General features: G+C 37.7%; 1 protein-coding gene and 1 long non-coding RNA gene across 5 annotated transcripts in view; one reads left to right on the plus strand and one right to left on the minus strand.

The window, feature by feature from the left end:
• The window catches only part of LOC106954497 (uncharacterized), an 18838-nt gene extending 9730 nt beyond the window's left edge, over positions 1 to 9108 (plus strand). The window contains exons 2-3 of the long non-coding RNA XR_001426379.1: positions 3491 to 3496; positions 9009 to 9108. This is a non-coding gene — a long non-coding RNA (uncharacterized LOC106954497). The remainder of the gene's footprint in view (positions 1 to 3490; positions 3497 to 9008) is intronic.
• LOC106954491 (glutamate receptor 2-like) overlaps positions 1 to 18462 on the minus strand; it is a 54994-nt gene that overhangs the window by 26202 nt on the left and 10330 nt on the right. For all 4 annotated transcript variants that reach the window (XM_015044020.1, XM_015044021.1, XM_015044019.1 and 1 more), the window contains exons 3-16: positions 14433 to 14672; positions 12915 to 13036; positions 11409 to 11483; positions 10295 to 10348; positions 9229 to 9387; positions 8288 to 8455; positions 6972 to 7076; positions 6768 to 6872; positions 5655 to 5718; positions 5307 to 5449; positions 4283 to 4498; positions 3879 to 4033; positions 3061 to 3259; positions 1928 to 2175 (exon numbers count right to left, since the gene is read on the minus strand). In XM_015044020.1, the coding sequence (XP_014899506.1) occupies positions 1928 to 2175; positions 3061 to 3259; positions 3879 to 4033; positions 4283 to 4498; positions 5307 to 5449; positions 5655 to 5718; positions 6768 to 6872; positions 6972 to 7076; positions 8288 to 8455; positions 9229 to 9387; positions 10295 to 10348; positions 11409 to 11483; positions 12915 to 13036; positions 14433 to 14672 (2053 nt within the window). The remainder of the gene's footprint in view (positions 1 to 1927; positions 2176 to 3060; positions 3260 to 3878; positions 4034 to 4282; positions 4499 to 5306; positions 5450 to 5654; positions 5719 to 6767; positions 6873 to 6971; positions 7077 to 8287; positions 8456 to 9228; positions 9388 to 10294; positions 10349 to 11408; positions 11484 to 12914; positions 13037 to 14432; positions 14673 to 18462) is intronic.

The following is an 18462-nucleotide window of genomic DNA, read 5'->3' on the forward strand; positions in this document are numbered from 1 at the left end:
AAAGAGAAGGAGAGAGAGAGAAAGAGAGAGAGAGAGAGACGAAGAGAGAGAGAGAGAGAGAGAGAGAGAGAGAGAGAGCATGGAGCAGAAAACCATACAGCTATTGGCAGCTTGCTGAAAAGACAAAGAAATAAGAAACAACATGAGTGACAAACATGCAACACAGACAAATACGCATGCTTAATCATTCATTTTTCTATCAGCCCATCCATCGATTCAACCTACTGATTCATCATTGAGAAATAAATTGCATATTCAAATTACGCTGTCATTTCTGCATAGATGTAAAATCTCTAAATGAAACTGATCAGGCAAGAATACGTAGAACCACATTAACCAGTTGTTAATATGAGACAGCTTGAACAACAACCATATGTATTATGTAGGTTTATGCCAAAAAATGCAGAATTTTGGAGATTAATTTCACATATTTACAAGAAAAAACTTGGAATTTTTTCTGATGTGAAAAAGTCAGAAATGTTCCATGATTAAAGGCATAAATTTATATTAAAAGTAGGGTCTTCTCTGACATATTCATAAGTTTACAATGTCAGAAAACATCTTAGGCTTAATCCCATAAATCTAGGCCTTTAATCAGTGAATTTTGTAATTTTTCCCACAAATTTTGTACTTTTTGATACGATAGAACAGGGGTAAATGCAATGCAGTTGAAAATTGAGTGCACCAAGTTTTTGTGCTGGTGTCAGTGAAAAAAGTTAATTTAAAGCCCAAAATATGGACCAAAACCTTTTGTTAAAACAATGCCACAAAGAATTAAGGCAAGCTGGAGGTCAAAGGTTCTCCAACTCAGTTCCATCCAGCTGTACCTAATAAAATGTCAGATCAGTATATGTCTTACTATTTACACAGGATCTGTCTGTGGTTTAAGTTCAACCCTTTCTTAGATAAACTGCGGCAACATTCTCTGCTCTGGGATCATAGAAACACAAAATAAGCAATTGTAAGTAGAAGATATGAGAAATTTGGGTTAGAAAGCATCATTATTGGTCAAGAAAATCTAATAAATTATGTTATAAAGTAGTAAAACATCTGCTGTGACCTTCAGGGTGATTAAAAACACACATTCACAAACAAACAAATGTTTTGGTCATACAGTCATAGACAACAACAATCCCCTGATTCAGGTCTTAAAGGGCATATTTCATAAATAATAATATTTATTTAACTTCATAAACTTATAGTTTCTGTCTTATTGTTCCAGGAATACTGCAGGACAACATCAGTATTCCTTTTGTACCAGTCAAATACTTGGGAATATTACATTTATTCTAAAAAGTACTAACATATCTGTAGATATCATAATGTAGTTATATTTAGTCGTGGATTTTAAGGTGTTGGTGATGCAAATAAGGACATTCGGTGACTATTTTACATTCCTGATCGTATCGGCTCACTTTAAGACCTGGTGTCTGAAACAAACCGTACACCCCCCTCCCCACCCCTGTTGTCACGGTAACCACCCCCACCAGGGGTCAGAGGTGGCAACCACAGTAAAAATACAAACCACTGGGATGATGTCATCAGGGTAGGTGGATTATTATAACAACGAGTAGTGAGCTGCCATGCCCCATTCATCACACTCGCATACTGCAAAAACCCAACTGGCTCTAAGGCTTGGGACTAAAATAAGCGCTCCCCGGGGTGTGCTTTCTTTTGTTTATGAGCATCGCTGCAGGTGAACGCAGCAGCAGCAGCAGCAGCAGCAGCAGCAGCAGCTCACACACTGGCTAGTTAACACCTGACGTCTCTGGCAGGTGAGCAGTCAGTGTATTTGGATTGTTCCTTTTCTCGTGGAGAAAGGAACTGCGGGAGCGCGGAGGGAAACAGTATGCTAGGCAGCAGGTTAGTAGTGTGAATGGTACATGGCAGTGCAGGTTGGCTGGCATTGTTATACTGATCCACCCACCTTAATGGGGATTGTTTGGGCGTGGCAATCCCGTAGCCTTTGGAGTCCAGGTTTCCTCCCACTTTCATGGTGTCGCAGGGCTTCCTCTGCTCGATGTACTCGTTCATGGTGGACTCCAGCAGGTAGGCGTACTTCCCTTTGGACTTCCTCACACGCTGCACGCCCTCCGACGTCTTCTTGACAAACACAGAAGGCTCTGCGGATTTCATGTACTGCCACATCTTGTCAAACAAAGCGATTTTAGAGCGCTAAAAAAAGAGAGACAAATAAATTCATTTAGTTTTGTCTTGGTTGTTGTTATTTCAGGACAGGAAAGGCTTGCTAGACAGAAACTTCATTTGTTTCCTTCACACAAATTAAGTGTGAAGTTTCCTTCATTTGTGAAGTTTCCTTCACAAATGAAGGAAACTTCACAAGTTTGTGAAGTCTTGTTCAATTGGGGACCAAAATTGCAACACTTGTTACATCTTCATCTGGTGCGGTTCGCCTTCACACTGCACTGTGCCAAACAAACCAAACCATTTGAAAAACCTGTTCCCTATCTCACCTGTGGTGGCGCTGCACCAAGAACCACTGAAGGAAGCAACATAAAAAAATCTTCCAAAGAAGACACTGAGCGCAACTTCCTTCTCCACAAGATGTAAATAAATGCACTGGAGTCAGATTTTAGTGGTTGTAGGATTTCTCTTTTGTCTTTGGCTAACATGCTGGAGCTCCTCTTGGGTTGCTAGGCGACGGGCTGGGCACTGCACCGTTACCTAGCAACGGTGCAGTGCCTGTCAAATGTTACTTAATAATCGAGGTGGGGTTGAAACAACTAATTTCCAAGCCTCAAAAAACATGAACTTATTTCCAAAAAATGGCTGGGTGGTTTTAGAAACAGCTGAGACCCAAATGGAAGCATAAAAACGTGCAAAATGTGAATTTCACATACATATTTTTATTAAAAGTTGGTTTTTAAGTATCTTACAAATGTTAAAATTGTGACAAACATGTAAAAATGATTAAAATGATGAATGGTGAGATGTGATTAAGGTTTCTTCCTGCCAGTCATTCCTCATGTATCATGGAAACATAGTTATTATTCACCTTTAGGAAGAACAGCCATCGTTTGTTGTTGGAGAATACCTTACCCTGAAAAATTCTTTGGTTGACCCGGAGTCCAGCGTCCCATAAGCAATCTCTGTCTGCTTGGCGAGATCCTCAGCACTCTCAATGGGAGAAACCATTCTCTCCACCGTCAAGAAGGCAGCCAGGTTGGCCGTGTATGATGAGATAATGATCAGAGTGAAAAACCACCATACCCCTCCAACTATACGACCTGAAAGAGACCTGCATGCAGAAACGCACAGCTCAGGTTCTGGCCGGTGGATTCTCTCCTAACTATAGAGACCCATTCACAAAATTAGATCCCAAAGGAAAATTAAATAGCAATAATTAATATTAACAAATAATAATAGCGTCATTCGTATTGAGCCTACATCACATCAGCTTTATTATGTCTGCTAATTCTAATCTTACAGAAGTAGCAAACAAAAAATATATTTGGAATTTGAAATACAGAGTGGTGTTTAAGTGTGTTGTATCATTTTAACTATTTGACAACATCAGATGATTAATACAAAATTTACAGCTCTTGGGAGCCCCCTGGTGGTGTGGGGGACCTAAGCAACTGCTTAACTCAGACATCCGTTGGGCCAGCTCTGTTTGGGACACGTTACGAAAAAATTAGCATGACTTAATTTGTGTTCCTAGCAGAAAAGCAACTTTTTGAATAAAGAAAAAGAAGAAAGAATAATTTCATTCCAAAGAGTATTTGGTATAAAATGCTCTGAATGGGAACTGGGGAAATAACTTGAACAAAAAATATTGTACTACTTCACTAATACTTGATATTGATGAGCATATAAATATTAAGTACCACATTAGTGACATGGTGTGTCGTACCAACCTTGGTGAAATGTCACAGCCCTGTCGCATGAACGCGCCCAGCGAGAACCAAAGAGAGTTAAAGATCCCAAACTCGTTGGTTGATTCGGTCGTCAGCGGCAACGCTCCGTCTTCTGGCTCCTCAAGCGTCCACTCATACGGGCTGAACCTCGACACCTCCAGGGAGAAACATTTTTAATTAACGGGTCATACTGAAGATTTTACACTGCAAAAGTATAAAATATTACCAAGTATTTTTGGTCTAGTTATTAAAACATTTTTACATACCTTTAATAAATAATTGATCATTTCACAGAGTAAAACACCAGTGTTGTTAGATTACAAGCAGGTCCCATATATTACTGGTTCTATTTAAACTTCAGAGCTATTTATTATTCACATTTAGAAATCTGAGGTTTGACTCACCAGAAAGAGGACAACACTGACGCCGATATAGGCAAAGACGATACACATCCAGATTTCATAGGCCAGTGGGTCCAGAAAGGAGAAGACGCCGGGTTTGGACTTCTGAGGCTTTTTGATCATAATTGAGATTCCCAGGGACATGAAAGGTTTGGAGAAATCAATCACCTCTTCCCGAACAAGAGTAATCGTCAGGGGAGCAACTGCTATATCTGCTTTCTGTGGAAGAGAAAAAACAAAGAGTTGGTTAAAATATCTGATCCGCCTCAACAGGACATCTGTCCCAAAAAAACAAACATTTGTGATGTGTTACTTTTTAATTTAAATCAATTTGACCTCATTCAACCTGTCCTCTTACAGTATTTGGTCTTTTTGTGAATAAAGATTCACCGATACGATATTAATATCTGTATCGGTCCTAATATACACACTTGAAATAAAACAAAACTAACTTCTAAGTAACATTTCAGCAAGATATTGGAGCTTGTTTTAAGTCAATACTTCATTAATTCTGACAAAAAAACTTGTTCAACTGGCAGATAATTTCAGTCACAAGACATTTCCCCATTTTATTTGTAAGGGAAAACATCTGGAATAAGTACATTTTCTAATCAATATTGAGGAATTATTAATTTAAAAAAGCTCCTGTAGGTTGCTGAAAAATTGCTTGTAAGTTAGTTTTGTTTTATTTCAAGTGTACTAAGATATTTGCACAAGACACGCCAAAAATACTTAGTAAGATTTTGTATTTTTGCAGTGAAGGGCAAACAAACTATACGCCTAAAAGCCCACAGTTAAGCCCTATATTATTAAAAGCCCTGGCAGATTTACATTTTAAAAAGATCTATTTAGAAAAAAAACTCTTTTTTGACTTTATTTTCTTTTATAAAATTGTCTTTAGTGATTTCTGTGAAAAGCTAAATAATAACTCCACCAGTGAGGTGCAGTTCATCCAGACTGCTGCTGCCAGAGTCCTGACCAGCACGACCAAAACGGGTCACATCTGTTCCCAGAACGTCCAGCTTACCCCGTACACCAACTCTCCAACCATCCCGTTCCAGATCTTGGTCTCAGCATCTCTTGCTCCGTATTTTCCGTCTCCTACGATCCGAAGCTTGTAGCGTATCCCACAGTGCTTTGCAATTTCTGCAGCCAGGTCAACGCAGTAGCCTAAAATAAAAGGACAATTTAGAAATTAAATTGGATTTGAATTTGACCGTCTGCTTTTTACAGAAAGATTAAAAAAGAGGTAAGGGTGAACACTTTACAAATGTGCTATCAGCTCTAGAGAACTGTGTAACAAAAATGATCAAATTGTAGAACATCATTAAGTGTGGTTAAAAAACACAAACATCAACCATAGACACCATCATACCTTCGTAGCGATCATTGCCTTGAAGCTCATCAGCGTTCTTTTTTAGCATCACATACGGAGCTTCCTATAACCAGAAACATGCAGAAATCAGTAAAACTAAACTCAGCACAAAAAGCAACAACAATTTTATTATCTTGTATTATCTTTGTAGACTTATACTGCTGGGAAGTCTGTTTAGTTTTCCGAAAATGGCTCCACATTTTTATAAAAAAGGTATTTGTAGGCTGAGGAACACAGCTGAGTATGCAGGTATTTAAAAAGTAATTATTTTATTTTGAAACTTCAATCATCCAATCCCAGAAGGGACAGTAATCAAAAACTCCTCAACCCACAAAGATTTTGTCCTGTGACACAATGTAAGGAAAAATAAACAGACTATTCAGTGGTATAAATTATTGCCCAAAACTCAAGGGTCATAGTTTTAACTTCACCAAGCTCAAACTGTAAAAAAATATATATATATTTTAAAGTTCCTTTTGCTAAACAATTACTAATGGTTAATCCAAAAGATGGTGAACAGATCAGCCCTACACTGTACTGATAAATTAAGCAGAAAGGCCTGAGCTTTTCACATGGTGATGTTGGAAAAAAATATCTTAGACAGTAAAATGTTTGTTTTCTTATTTAAAAAATAAGTTGAATTGCTCAGTTGCATTTGTAATGTATTTTTAATATGGCATGTAAAAAGATTTCAATAAAAAATTTGCAGAATGTGCCACTGTGACAGTTTTTTCATCCAATTAATTGATTAATCAGAAAATTAATTGATTAAAAATTTACCAATTAATCAAAATAATTGATAGACCCATTGAAACCTATAATAATGATTATTTGCAGCACTAATCTTCACATTGACAGTATAATTCTGGAGGATGTTCCATTATGTCCAATTCAGTAGGAATCAGTAGAGCCAGTATAATACCTGATGAAAATTTAAATTGTGTATTTTTAAATTTCCAAACACAAAATTGAAAAAAAAATGGAAAAATAAAAAGCACAGGAGTAAAGTTGTCTGCATAATGAGCTTAATTTTTTCTGAAATAATCTATTTTTTTATTCAGACACATACATGTTCGATCTCATGATAACTACGTCAGAGTGATGGTGTCTTACCAGTATAGTTGTAACGATGACGGTTTTGTTTTCTATTCCCGTCGTGTCATTATTTATATCCTGCTTGTCCGCCTCAAACTTATGCGCTTCACTCCAGGTGCCAATCTGGAAGCACACGACGCAACAAAACGGTGATTTTAGTCAAAACACAAAACACATAAACACACAAGCTGGGTGTATCATTAGAAAGTCTTGTTTAGCTACCTTGAGGGGTCCGCTGTTCTTCAGCTCCATGACTGCCACTGAGTAGTTGGTTCGCTTCCCATGCTGGTTAAACTGAATGTTTCCAGTTAAACCATTAACTTGAACCTGAAGACACCAAATTACTTTAAATTATCAGAGATAGAGCTAATGTCTATTCAACACACTGAGCAGTTTCCACAGCTTATTTTAAATGATCTCATTTCTACACTGATCAAACAGGTAAAAGGAGAGAAAACATTATTATAATCACAAACTGCAATATATTCAGCGTCTTGGTGTTGAATTTTAAATTATAAACAGCTGTTTTAGAAAAAGGAAACACTGAAATCGTAAAATATCCCATTTTCAAACAGGAAGCACGTCCATATTTGGATAATTACATGTGAAGCCTACAACTGTATGGTCACAGACAGAAAATTGATTATTTTCCTGACTAAAAAGACAAATCAAATGGGAGGATAAAGCATGTTTTTTAGTGACTGTGAAAAAGTAAAAGCTATTGTAGTCATAGTGATCAGTATTTATCACATTGTTTATCATTTATAAATTGGTGACATATAATACATTTTTTTTATCATGAAAACATTTTGATTTATAGTCACAATACATTTCAATTAATGATATTTAGAAACCCCTAAAACTGTCTGTTTTGTTGGGATTTTTATTTTTGTTGTTTTTCTTCACTGTTAGTTCAATAAATATGTATCAATGCATTTTAAAATGTGATTAAATGCAGTTACTGTGTGCATTTTAGTGAAACAAACCACACTTTTTAATGCTACTAATTAAGTGTATTACAAATGGAACAAAATAGTTCTTATCAGCATCATGTTTATCATTATTGCAACAGTCCCGCAAAATATCGTCATAAAACCATAAGTCCATGTGCCACATTTTATGAGTTCACTGTTATTACAAATCATCTGCTGATGTCCACAGATTGTGTTAAATCAATAACTGTCTCTCCAGTTATTGAGAGAGCGCTGCTTCTCTCCAGTTATCCATGTTTAGCGAGGATAATTAGCTGCAGTTTGGACTAACTTTTTCCTGAGTCTGAGCCTAACGAAGGATCTGGTATGAGTAACTATGCTTCCTTTCCTCCCACTTCTGCTGCAGCATCAGCCTGAATTGACATAGTTATCTTCTACATCCCTACCAGTGCCAAACCCAACCTTCAATAACTTATTTTAAAGTTAAATATAAGAAAAGTCAGGACATTCTGTTTTGTACTTTGAAACTGGCAGTTCCTCACACAGACAAAGCAAGACGATACAAAGTAACATCTGTTGATGAAGGTCAATCCAGTCCATAGTTACCTGCTTCAGGGCACGTTCAATCTCAACGCCCTGAGCCCAGGGTACTGCGGGATTAGCTAGGCAGTCCCCACTGTTGCCACGGCGACTCATGTCTATTCTCTGTTTGTGCAGGAAACGAAACGCCTCAGTCATCACGTTGACTGCGTCGTAGGTGAGGGCAGAGGTGTACTAAAAGATCACAAAATAATTGTTTTAGACGGTAATCTGACATTTTCTGCTTATCACTGTGATAGAATCTTCTTCTTTCCTAGAACTGTTAAAGGAATAAAGATTGCTTACAGGTGACCTATTATGCTTCTTTGAACAGGTTAGGATGGGTCAGTGATTGCATTTTTTGCACAGTCATTCTTAGATAATGAGATTTTAGTCTGCTTTTTTAGTCACTTCTGTTTATTTTGAGCTGTTTTAGGGCTTCTTGTGGCTTTAAATCTAAATAAAGTGACAAGAGGCCACTTGGGTAAACTCGCCTTTTATGACAATCACAGATGAAAATGACTGCAAACAGATGCACAACTATACAACTGTACATCTTTGAAAGCACAAGTGGAGGCTCCTGCACAACCACCAAGAATGCAGCAAGTGGTTTCTGGACAGTAAGACAACAACTATACAGTGTTCTTTTCCAGCAGCCATTGTACAGCACATACAGAGGTAAAACCAGCCAATCAAACATGGTGGGGATCAGGTTGGGTTGCTAGGCAACAGGCCGGGCTTCATTGAGGTTGCTAGGTGACGGGCAGTGCCTGCTGAATTGTGTCGTTACATTCCGGAGGTTTCTGACACGACTCATTTTCCAGACACAAAAAACGTTAACTTATTGCCAAAAAACGTCTGGGTGATTTTTAGAAGGAACACAAACTCAAATGTAAGAACAAAAATGTGCAAAATGTGAATTTTGCATAAAATGTCCCCTTTGAGTTGTTCTTATTGTTGTTTCTTACTCTGATTCGTGTATCTGCTCCAGGATACTCCTTCTCCTCCAAAGCCTCCCACCGTTGGTCAAACTTTGCCACCACAGGATTGTCAAAGTCAACTATTTGAAATCCAGATACGTTTGCACCTCCATACTGGATTTTCGAGATGTCACCATCCAAAAATCCCTGGAAGATCAAAAACAACAAAGTTTTTCTCTCGTTTTCCTAACCTGTCATTCCTACTAACTGTACCAGAACTCACATATATTGACACACAGTAAATGGAGGATTTACGGCTGTTTTGTCATAAATATTTTTCATTATGCTATTAAAAAAAAAACAGATAAAAAAATATCAGGAACTCCACCTCTCTGAGTTTTGCTGTAATCTGTCATACGGCTCTATATCACCTTAATGAGGGGTATTCCTTTAATATTTAAAATATTTTCAACAAGCTACAGTGGAAATAAGGAAAATATATTTTTTATTACTATAATAACATCACAACAAAAACATAAAATATTACCAAGTATATTTTGTTTCGTACACTTAAAATAAGACAAAACAAACTTAGACGTAACTTTTCAGAAAGAAATAGGATCTTGTTTTTAGTCTGTAGTTGATGAAAAATACTAGTTTTACTGGCAGATAATTTAATTTATAATATGGGAAACAATTTATAAATTAAATATAATATATAATATGTACATATAAATTGTTAGAAGTAAAATAATCTGCCAGTGGAATTAGAACTATTAAAATCAATATTAAGGAATTATTTATCATATTTCTTACTGAAAAGTTACTTTTAAGTTAGTTTTCTATTATTTCTTTATTATTTCTGTACTAAGATATTTGCACTAGAAAAAAAATACTTGGTAAGATTTTGTATTTTTGCAGCATTGGTTTGTTTAAGGTCACAAACTCATAATTGGCCTTTCGTTATTCTTGATCGGTCCAACCTGCGGTCTGCCATTAGGACCTGACTGAGAATTTTACTTTGTTTTTGTGAATATGTGTCAATTTAAAATAACCTGTTGCAGATAAAAGGAAAAATGTGCAGTTTGTTGCAAGGTGTTGGGTCGTGACTCACTAAGTTGGCGATGATGTAGTGGTGTCCCTTCACATGTTTGCCTATAGTGATCACCTGATGGGGAAGGAAAATACACTTTGTTAACAATATAAAACTCTCAAAACAGGTTTTTATGTTTACTATCTGTGTCCTTAGATTTTAAAAATCAAAAACATTTTCTCCCTTACTTTGTACATAATTATTACCACACGTAGACTTATCTAAACGCAGCTACTAACTACCAAATCTTCTCCTTTATTGACGGACTGCTGCATCCTGGGTGCACAAAGCAGTGTTGTCTCAGATCCTTCCTCCCTTCACATTCACTACTGATACCAACAAACCGTTCATTTTTTTTGGCATATCCTTGTCATGATCCGTGGTTTTCTGTGTGTTTTTGAGTTTTTCAATGTATTCCTGTTTCCCTGTGAGTCTCTGTCCTGTCCTCCCCGTTGATTGCTCCCCAGGTGTGTCTCATTCCCTTAATTACCCCCTGTGTATTTATACCCACCTGTTGTCTGTGTTCCTCGTCGGGTCCTTGTCAAACGTTTGCAGTCTGCGTCTGTCTGTCCGTCTTCCCAGTTGTACTGGTTAAGTCCTGTGTCGACGTCAGTTCCAGTTGATTTAGTCTTCGTTGTCAGTTGCTACCGGTGCTTAGCTGCGTGCTAGTTGTTCCTGCCGTGCTGCCTGATTTGGACTATGTGAACTACATTCATCATTAAATTCATCTTCACCATAACCTGGGTTCTCTGCGTCATCTCCTCACCACTTCAACCCCACCTTATGACAATCCTACTAACTTCCACATTTCTTTGAATCAATTTATGCCATTCTTAATGACAGCACAGTATGTTTTTTCTTATGCTGTGAATTTAACAGTACTGCTCAGTCTTTTGTCATTTTTTCACCTTTGAATCTACATTCTTCAACTCGTTTATCACTTTGCTGCTGATGTACCCAAATTTCCCAACTGAGGGACAATAATGGATATTTCTGTTTGAATTTAGTATTTTAACAGAGATATAATCCACACGACTGACTGTCTCTGTTGTTCTTTAATGAAATAAAACGTTTTCTGTTTAACAGAAACTCAGATTTCAACCAGGAGCATTTTATTGAGAAGACTGAACTCCACCTGCTCCATAATGTCTTTGACTTTATCTTGTTCGCAGTCCAGGATGATGCGTCGCTCTTTACGGATCTCCAGGTCCTAAAGAGACACAAGAAGGTGTATTTAAAACCTATCCAGCGGCATTTGTTATTTATTTGTTGTTCTTTTTAAAAATGAAAAATGTTATATTCCACAGTCACATCAGTTACTGACTCTAGAAGGAAAGCACAATAAAAAAAGGATTTAGCCAGTTATCTATTTTTGCTTTAGGCTGTTCCTGTTCTATTTGTCACTTTCCTTTTTAATCACATCCAAAGTTCACACTTTCTAAGCTGTCAATAAGCATTTTCTTACCTACTTTCGCAGAGTAAATCAGCCCCTCGTCCTCATTTTTTACATGTCACTGTAATCATGTCACTCTCTCTTCCTGAGCATCTTTAGAGCTTCCCTCCTCCTCCACTTCTCCTTTCATCATAGCTCTCAGTATTTCAGTCCTCCTCTAACTATGTCAGTACCTGGGGTCTAAACACAGCACTGCGCAGATACATCTCTGCCAGTTCCAGTGGGTGGATAATATCAAAACTAAGCAGATTTCCACAAAATCTCAGAAGCAAATGATGTAAAGAATCCAAGTCACTGCTCACTCCCACCACTCTGAATGCTTCATTACACAAATTCAGCAGCGACACGCTGACATTCACGCTTTTCTGAGATATGAATGGATGAAATTTATCATTTCCCCCAAAACAACAGAGTTGCTTATGGTTAACCTTAAAGAGTTTCAAGCTAAACAAAGTGTCTTTTTAAGTTGAGTAACATAATCACAAGCTAACACTAGAAAATTCAGCTAAATTCAGCTTATAGCAGCTATTAGCTACACCTCTCTTGGGTATTTTCTCTAAAAAAAAAAATTTGGAGTTAATTCAAAAAATTTTGTTTATGCTGCTTCCCCATGTTTGGTTCTGGTTCTGGAGATGCAGACCAGAACCAGAACCAGAACACCTGAGAGGTCTGGAAGGTTGCTATGACAACAGCAGATCTTTAATGTATTGTGGCGCTAAACCGTTCAGTGATTTATAAACTAACAGCAGCATTTTAAAATCTGTGCTCTGAGCTACAGTGGAGAGACTTAAACCTGGGGTGATGTGCTCCGTCTTCCTGGTTTTAGTCACAATGTTTACAGCAAAAATTTAATTTATATGCATTTTTGGCCATTTTAAAGACATACACAGATACTAAAACTGAGTTCAGACAATAAAACTGAACAAACTTTAACTTCCTTCGAGACGCTTCCCTAAACCCTCATTTCTCCAAACCTTCATAAAGCTGCACTTAAACCATACTGCATGATAATACATTAATTGTACAGGGTGATTAAAAATGGGCCCAGTTTCAGTCAGAACCTAAAGCATCAGTTTATCAGAAAACAACTCAGCTGGTTTCTAGACTGCTGGATATGAGAGAGGCTCAGTACATCGAAGACAAACCTGAACCTTATGCAGATGGAAGATAATTTCAGAGTAGCGCTACCTGAAAGAGGGAGCGGTAAGCTTCATCTTTACTCTCATCTTTCAGGTCTCCCACATTTATTGCTGTTACCACCCACTCTTTCTCTGCTGCAGTATCCAGAATCACCTGAAGGGTAGAAAGACCTACAAACACACACAAAGCAAAAAATAATTAAGGCCTGTCCCTTATCCTTACCTTTTTTTTTTAGAAAATTAATGGGCATTTCCAGAGCTCAACTCATTAAGGGAGAGCTGTTAACAGGACTTCATACCAACCAGCACAGCATGAGAACAGGAGAATTTAATTTTATAACAGGAAAAAAAACCCTAGACCATTTCATTTTTCTATAAATCAGCACAAAGTGGTTGCAAATTGAAACTAATGGAAAAACACGAAAATACATCCCTGTTAGATAGATGTTATGAATATACAATGTCAAATTAACTACAGGAATCACTGAGTGCTTTCTCTTACACACGACTGTTTCTTTTCTGCTATACAAAATGACACAGAGGCCTCTAAGTGCTTTCAATCAATACAAGAAGAATTTAACAAACAAATCAACAATTTAATATGAATATTAAGCTGTTTGTTATTTTAGTTAGATTATGCTTATTATTTATTTATTGTGTTTAATTATTCTGGTTCCGACCCGCCTTCCAACCCTGGGAAGGAAGAATTGGGAAAATTGGGAAAGGAGGATTGGAATAATAAGTTTCCAACTCTTTCCGGTAATTCAACTCCTCCCTCCAACCCCGATTCCAACCCCAGGAAGTATCCGGTGTTCCCAGGAGTGAAAGCATTTTGTCTTTAAGTCTGTGGTTCTGTCCCAGTTCCCCTCGTTCTGTGCTGACACGTCTTAGGTCAGGACATAACAGCTGGAGATGTGAAGGTGAGGATGTTAGAGAAATAATTCACTGCTAGTGCAGTTTGTATATTGAACAGTCTGGACAAAAAAAATACAAGGCTGGCAAAGTGTTGATAGGTAAAAGGTGCTTGGAGTGGAAAAGGGCTTTGAGTGGCCAGAAAAAAGAGCCAATCTGTTCTTCCAGTGCAGCTGCTGGGGCAGCACTGATGCTGCCAGTTTAAATGTTAACTGGAAATCATTAATGAGGAAACTGGTCTCAGCCCTATTAATCTCTGAAACCGACTCAGACCTGATACCGGAGTGAACTAATCTGCCAGTGGAACCAGCAGTGTCTATCAATATTAAGAAATTATTGACTTAATAAAAGCTCCCATATGTTGCCGAGAGGTTACTTATTGATTATTTGAAGATATTTCCACTAGAAACCAGCAAAAATACTTGGTAACCTGATTTAGGTTTTTAATTTGACCTAGTTGTCACAATAGTGTTAAATGTTATTTTGCTTTACTTTTTAGTGTCTTAATTTCCTCAGACTGATGGGCATGTTTCTGACCTTAAGCCAGTCAAATCAGCCTATATTTACTCAGTTAAATCCAGAAATGAAAGAAGATTTGGTGGATACTATGAAGCAGGAACATGAACGTAAAAGAGTACATTGAGAATCCGTTTACCTCTGTCGCTGTCGTACAGGTAGGCAAACTTCTCCCACTTATAGTACTCCACTAACGCAACTAGAGGCCCCTTGATGTCTGGCCTCATTTGCAGAACAAACTGATTCATTCCTTCTGCCGGGAAAGACGGTGTGATGAAGGAGACATGGAGTGTCTCACAAAAGGAGGTGATGGTGTTGACCGACTTCTTGTCATAAAAGCCAAAAATGGCATAGACGCCCCGGGAGAACTGGGAACAAACTGGAAAAAGAGACAATGAATGAAACATTTTAACGAGACAAGTTAACAGAGATAAGAGTTTAAGTCATGTTTTATTAGAGGATCCAAGGAACAAATTGGGTTTACTCCGCCATAACTCAAAATGTGTTTGAATCTCTGATTTAAATAGATGTAATCAATAACCTTTTTCATTTAAATCGTCATCTAGTCGTCCTTCAAACACCCAAACACAGATCAGGCAGCTTTGGCCCCGTGATGGGGCCCATTATGCTTCTTTGATCAGGTTATGATAAGTATAAAACATATTCATTAAATTTTTTGCAAAAAAAAATTCTTAGATGATGAGATTTCAGTCAGTCCTGTATATTTTGAGCTCCTTTCTGCTCCTTTAAATCCAAATAAGCTGTAGGTAGCCAAGACCACCAACTCAACACTTACACTCATGTGAAAATGACTGCAAACAGATGCACAATTATACAACCATACATCTTTGAAAAACAGACGTGAAGCCTCCTGCACAACCGACAAGAATGCAGCAAATGGTTTCTGGATGGTAAGCCAACAACAAAGCACCTATCTTTTCCAGCAGACATTGTTGAGCGAATACAACAGTAAAACCAGCTGATCAAACATGCTGGAATTCAGCTTGGGTTGCTAGGCGATGGGCTGAGCTTCGCTGGGGTTGCTAGGTGACACTGCAGTGCCCGTTAAATATGACTTAACAATCGTGGCGTTTTTGAAACAGCTCATTTTCCAGACATCTAAAAACATTAACTTATTGCCAAAAAACAGCTGTTTTTTAAGACTGTTTCTAGAAGCAGTGAAGATACAAATAGAAGAACAAAAATGTGAAAAATAAGAATTTTTCATACTAAGTTTTGTTAAATATTGTGTCTAAGACCCACTTTCTCTTATACAGCCACTGTCATTGGGCAGAAGATGGGATACAGTAGGTCAGAACAAACATAACTATATAAACTATATAAACCAACCTGAATGATTCTGGACTGTCGAAAGAAGTCAAAGCAGCAACTGATGGTTTAATATCCGTTTGATCATTGGTAACCTGCCTTTCATTTGGGCAAATTTATAGATTTATCATTTGGAGATGACCATGACTGCAGGTGCTGAAAGTCACACACACTACAGCTCATTTACAATGCAGCAGTAAAACATGGAGGACAGGAGCAAGCTAGCAGCAAAGGCTTGGTGCTTCCCTGCTATCACACTGAATCCCTTTAGCCCCAGGCCATCATTACATCATGCTCTGATAAGAGCACATCATACTGCACGCACAAGCCTTTGTTCACACGCACGAGTCTTTGTTCACACGCACGAGTCTTTGTTCACACGCACGAGTCTTTGTTCACACGCATGAGGGCTGAAAGTGTCACAGAGTTACATATTCAACCAACAAAATTTTACCGTATAAATATGTATTTTACTGTATTTGCTTGGTAAAATCCATATAAATAGGGGTTTTATCGTATTTATACGGTAAAATTTTGTCGGCCACAGCTGCCGGTATTTTACTGTAAATTACAGATGTTATTTTTTTACAGTGTGGCTATGAGTGAAGGGGATCAAAAAGTTTACTGCAACTGCTGTTAGGAAATATTTAGGACTGTTGCTGGTTGTTAAGAATTCATCATGTTGCATTGATTATCGATTTGTAATTGCTTTGTTGCCTTCTGAATCATTAAATGCTTCAAGAGAGCCACCAATCAATATGCGATAGAAGCTGCATCACAACATCAATACTCTTACTTTCTGGTTGTAAATAACAGCAATTCTTAAATCATTTTTAATTTAAATTTGGGTTTTTTGTACTGTGAGGATCTCAGTCCGGCTCATGCAAAACAAAAACAATGCAAACGTGGGATAGATCCACGTTTTCACTGTTTTGTAAAGACATTCACAAAGATAAATGATGTGAAAGTCATTTCAGACCCAATCTGCCCTTATTACAAAGTTTGACCTCTGAATAATCAGCAGAACACTATCTGCAAACTCAATCATTTGGAAAGTGCATGCCATGTGAGTAAGCAAGGCCAAGGCGTTGAAGGTGAGGGAAGATTTTAAAGATGCTGATGTGCTACAGAAACTGCGTGAAGCTGCACTGCTGTTGCTCTCCTGCTGCAAACCAACCAGGGGACAGCAGAAAAATCACAGGCAGCTCATAGTAATTTAGCATTTAAAAGAAATTACACACTTAGGCTAATTAGGTGTCATTTAAATTGGAAAAATGCATCAAAACTGAGGCCAAAACCAAATTTTAGATGGCCTTATTCATGGCCTTTTGTTATGAGACATGTGAACTAATCACTTTTAGGGATCAAGTGATCAATTGTTTGTACTATTAAGTGGCCTTAAACTACTGGAAGCTGTTAGAAGCCTTTTTTCATTATATAATCTCAAAAGTGGAAATATGTTTTTCCTCAGAATCAGAGCAAAGGAGAAACTGTGATCTGATTCTGGAATATATTTCTATAGAACTGAAAAAATAAACTGAGCTCAAATATATCTGAGATCCAAAATCAAATTACAGGAAGAATTAAGTTAGAAATCATAATTAAAATTAAAACATCAGTTTAACATGAAGGGTTTGCATTTTTAAAGAGAATAATATAACAACTAGAATCAAACTTAGACATCTAGTGAAGCTAAGCTAAACACTACCTGTCCAAGTTACAAAGTAAGTAAAAAGATCTTTTAGTGACTGATTTTTGCACATCAAACAAAAGCAGAATGAGGTGGATGGCAGCTTCTCAGTTAAGAAGTCCTTCCACAGTGATTCAACTTTAACAAAGGCAGTTATGTTTTGGTCACTAAATACTTTACATAAACCTGCAGCTGCTCTGCAGAAAACTGAAATGCTTTAAATTGGAGACCAACAGTAGAGACGTGTTGCAAAACGAGTGGATCTATAAAGGAGAACCAATTGTTCTAAAGAATAATGAACAATGCTATCAGGTCAATGATCCAGATCACACAGCAAGAGCTCACATAAAGCAGTGGAGTAAGCAACAGTGAAGCTATTTATGTCTTAAAGAGGGGTCGCATCCTCAACAACTGAAGTCTAAATTAGAAACATGTTTAAATATAAACAGCTCTTGCTGTAATATTTTATACTGACGAGCTTCTTCTTATTGTTGTGTTTGAGCAGATCTCAGAGTTTTTAGCTTCAGATGTTTCACTGAGAAAGAGCCGCATCATTTCCCCTGTAGGAGCTGGTTTAGTGTCTGCTGAGTGGCTGTGCGTCAGCATGGGCAGCAGAGACTCTATCCAGCTTTGATGAAAGGATCTGTGTTGCTAATTTAAGCCTATTTGTCTCTCCTTGCTTTAAACTTGACTACACCACCTTCAGCTCATATTCTGCTACAGAATACGAAGAGCCAATCCTTAAAGGTGACCTGTTACGCTTCCATGAACAGGTTAGGATAGGTCTATTTCAGTACATGTTTTTGTACAAAATCATTCTTAGATAACGGGATTTCAGTCTGTTCAGTTCTGCCTCTTGTCACTTTAGATCCAAATAAGCTGCTGCTGGCCACGCCACCAACTCAACGTTTACACTCTCATATGGACATTGCTGCAAACAGATATGCAATTATTCAACCGTATGTCTTTGGAAAGCATTAGTAGAGCCTCCTGCACAACCAAAAAGAATGCAGCAAGTGGTTTCTGGACGGAAAGCCAACAACAAATTACTTCTCTTTTCCAGCAGCCATTGTACAGTGATTACAGCAGTAAAACCAGCTGACCAAATGTGCTGGAGCTCTGTTTGGGTTGCTAGGTAACGGGCAGAGTT

The sequence above is a fragment of the Poecilia latipinna genome, unplaced genomic scaffold (genome assembly GCF_001443285.1).
Source record: "Poecilia latipinna isolate Pla-1442-1.1 unplaced genomic scaffold, P_latipinna-1.0 Scaffold660, whole genome shotgun sequence".
Taxonomy (NCBI): Eukaryota; Metazoa; Chordata; class Actinopteri; order Cyprinodontiformes; family Poeciliidae; genus Poecilia; species Poecilia latipinna.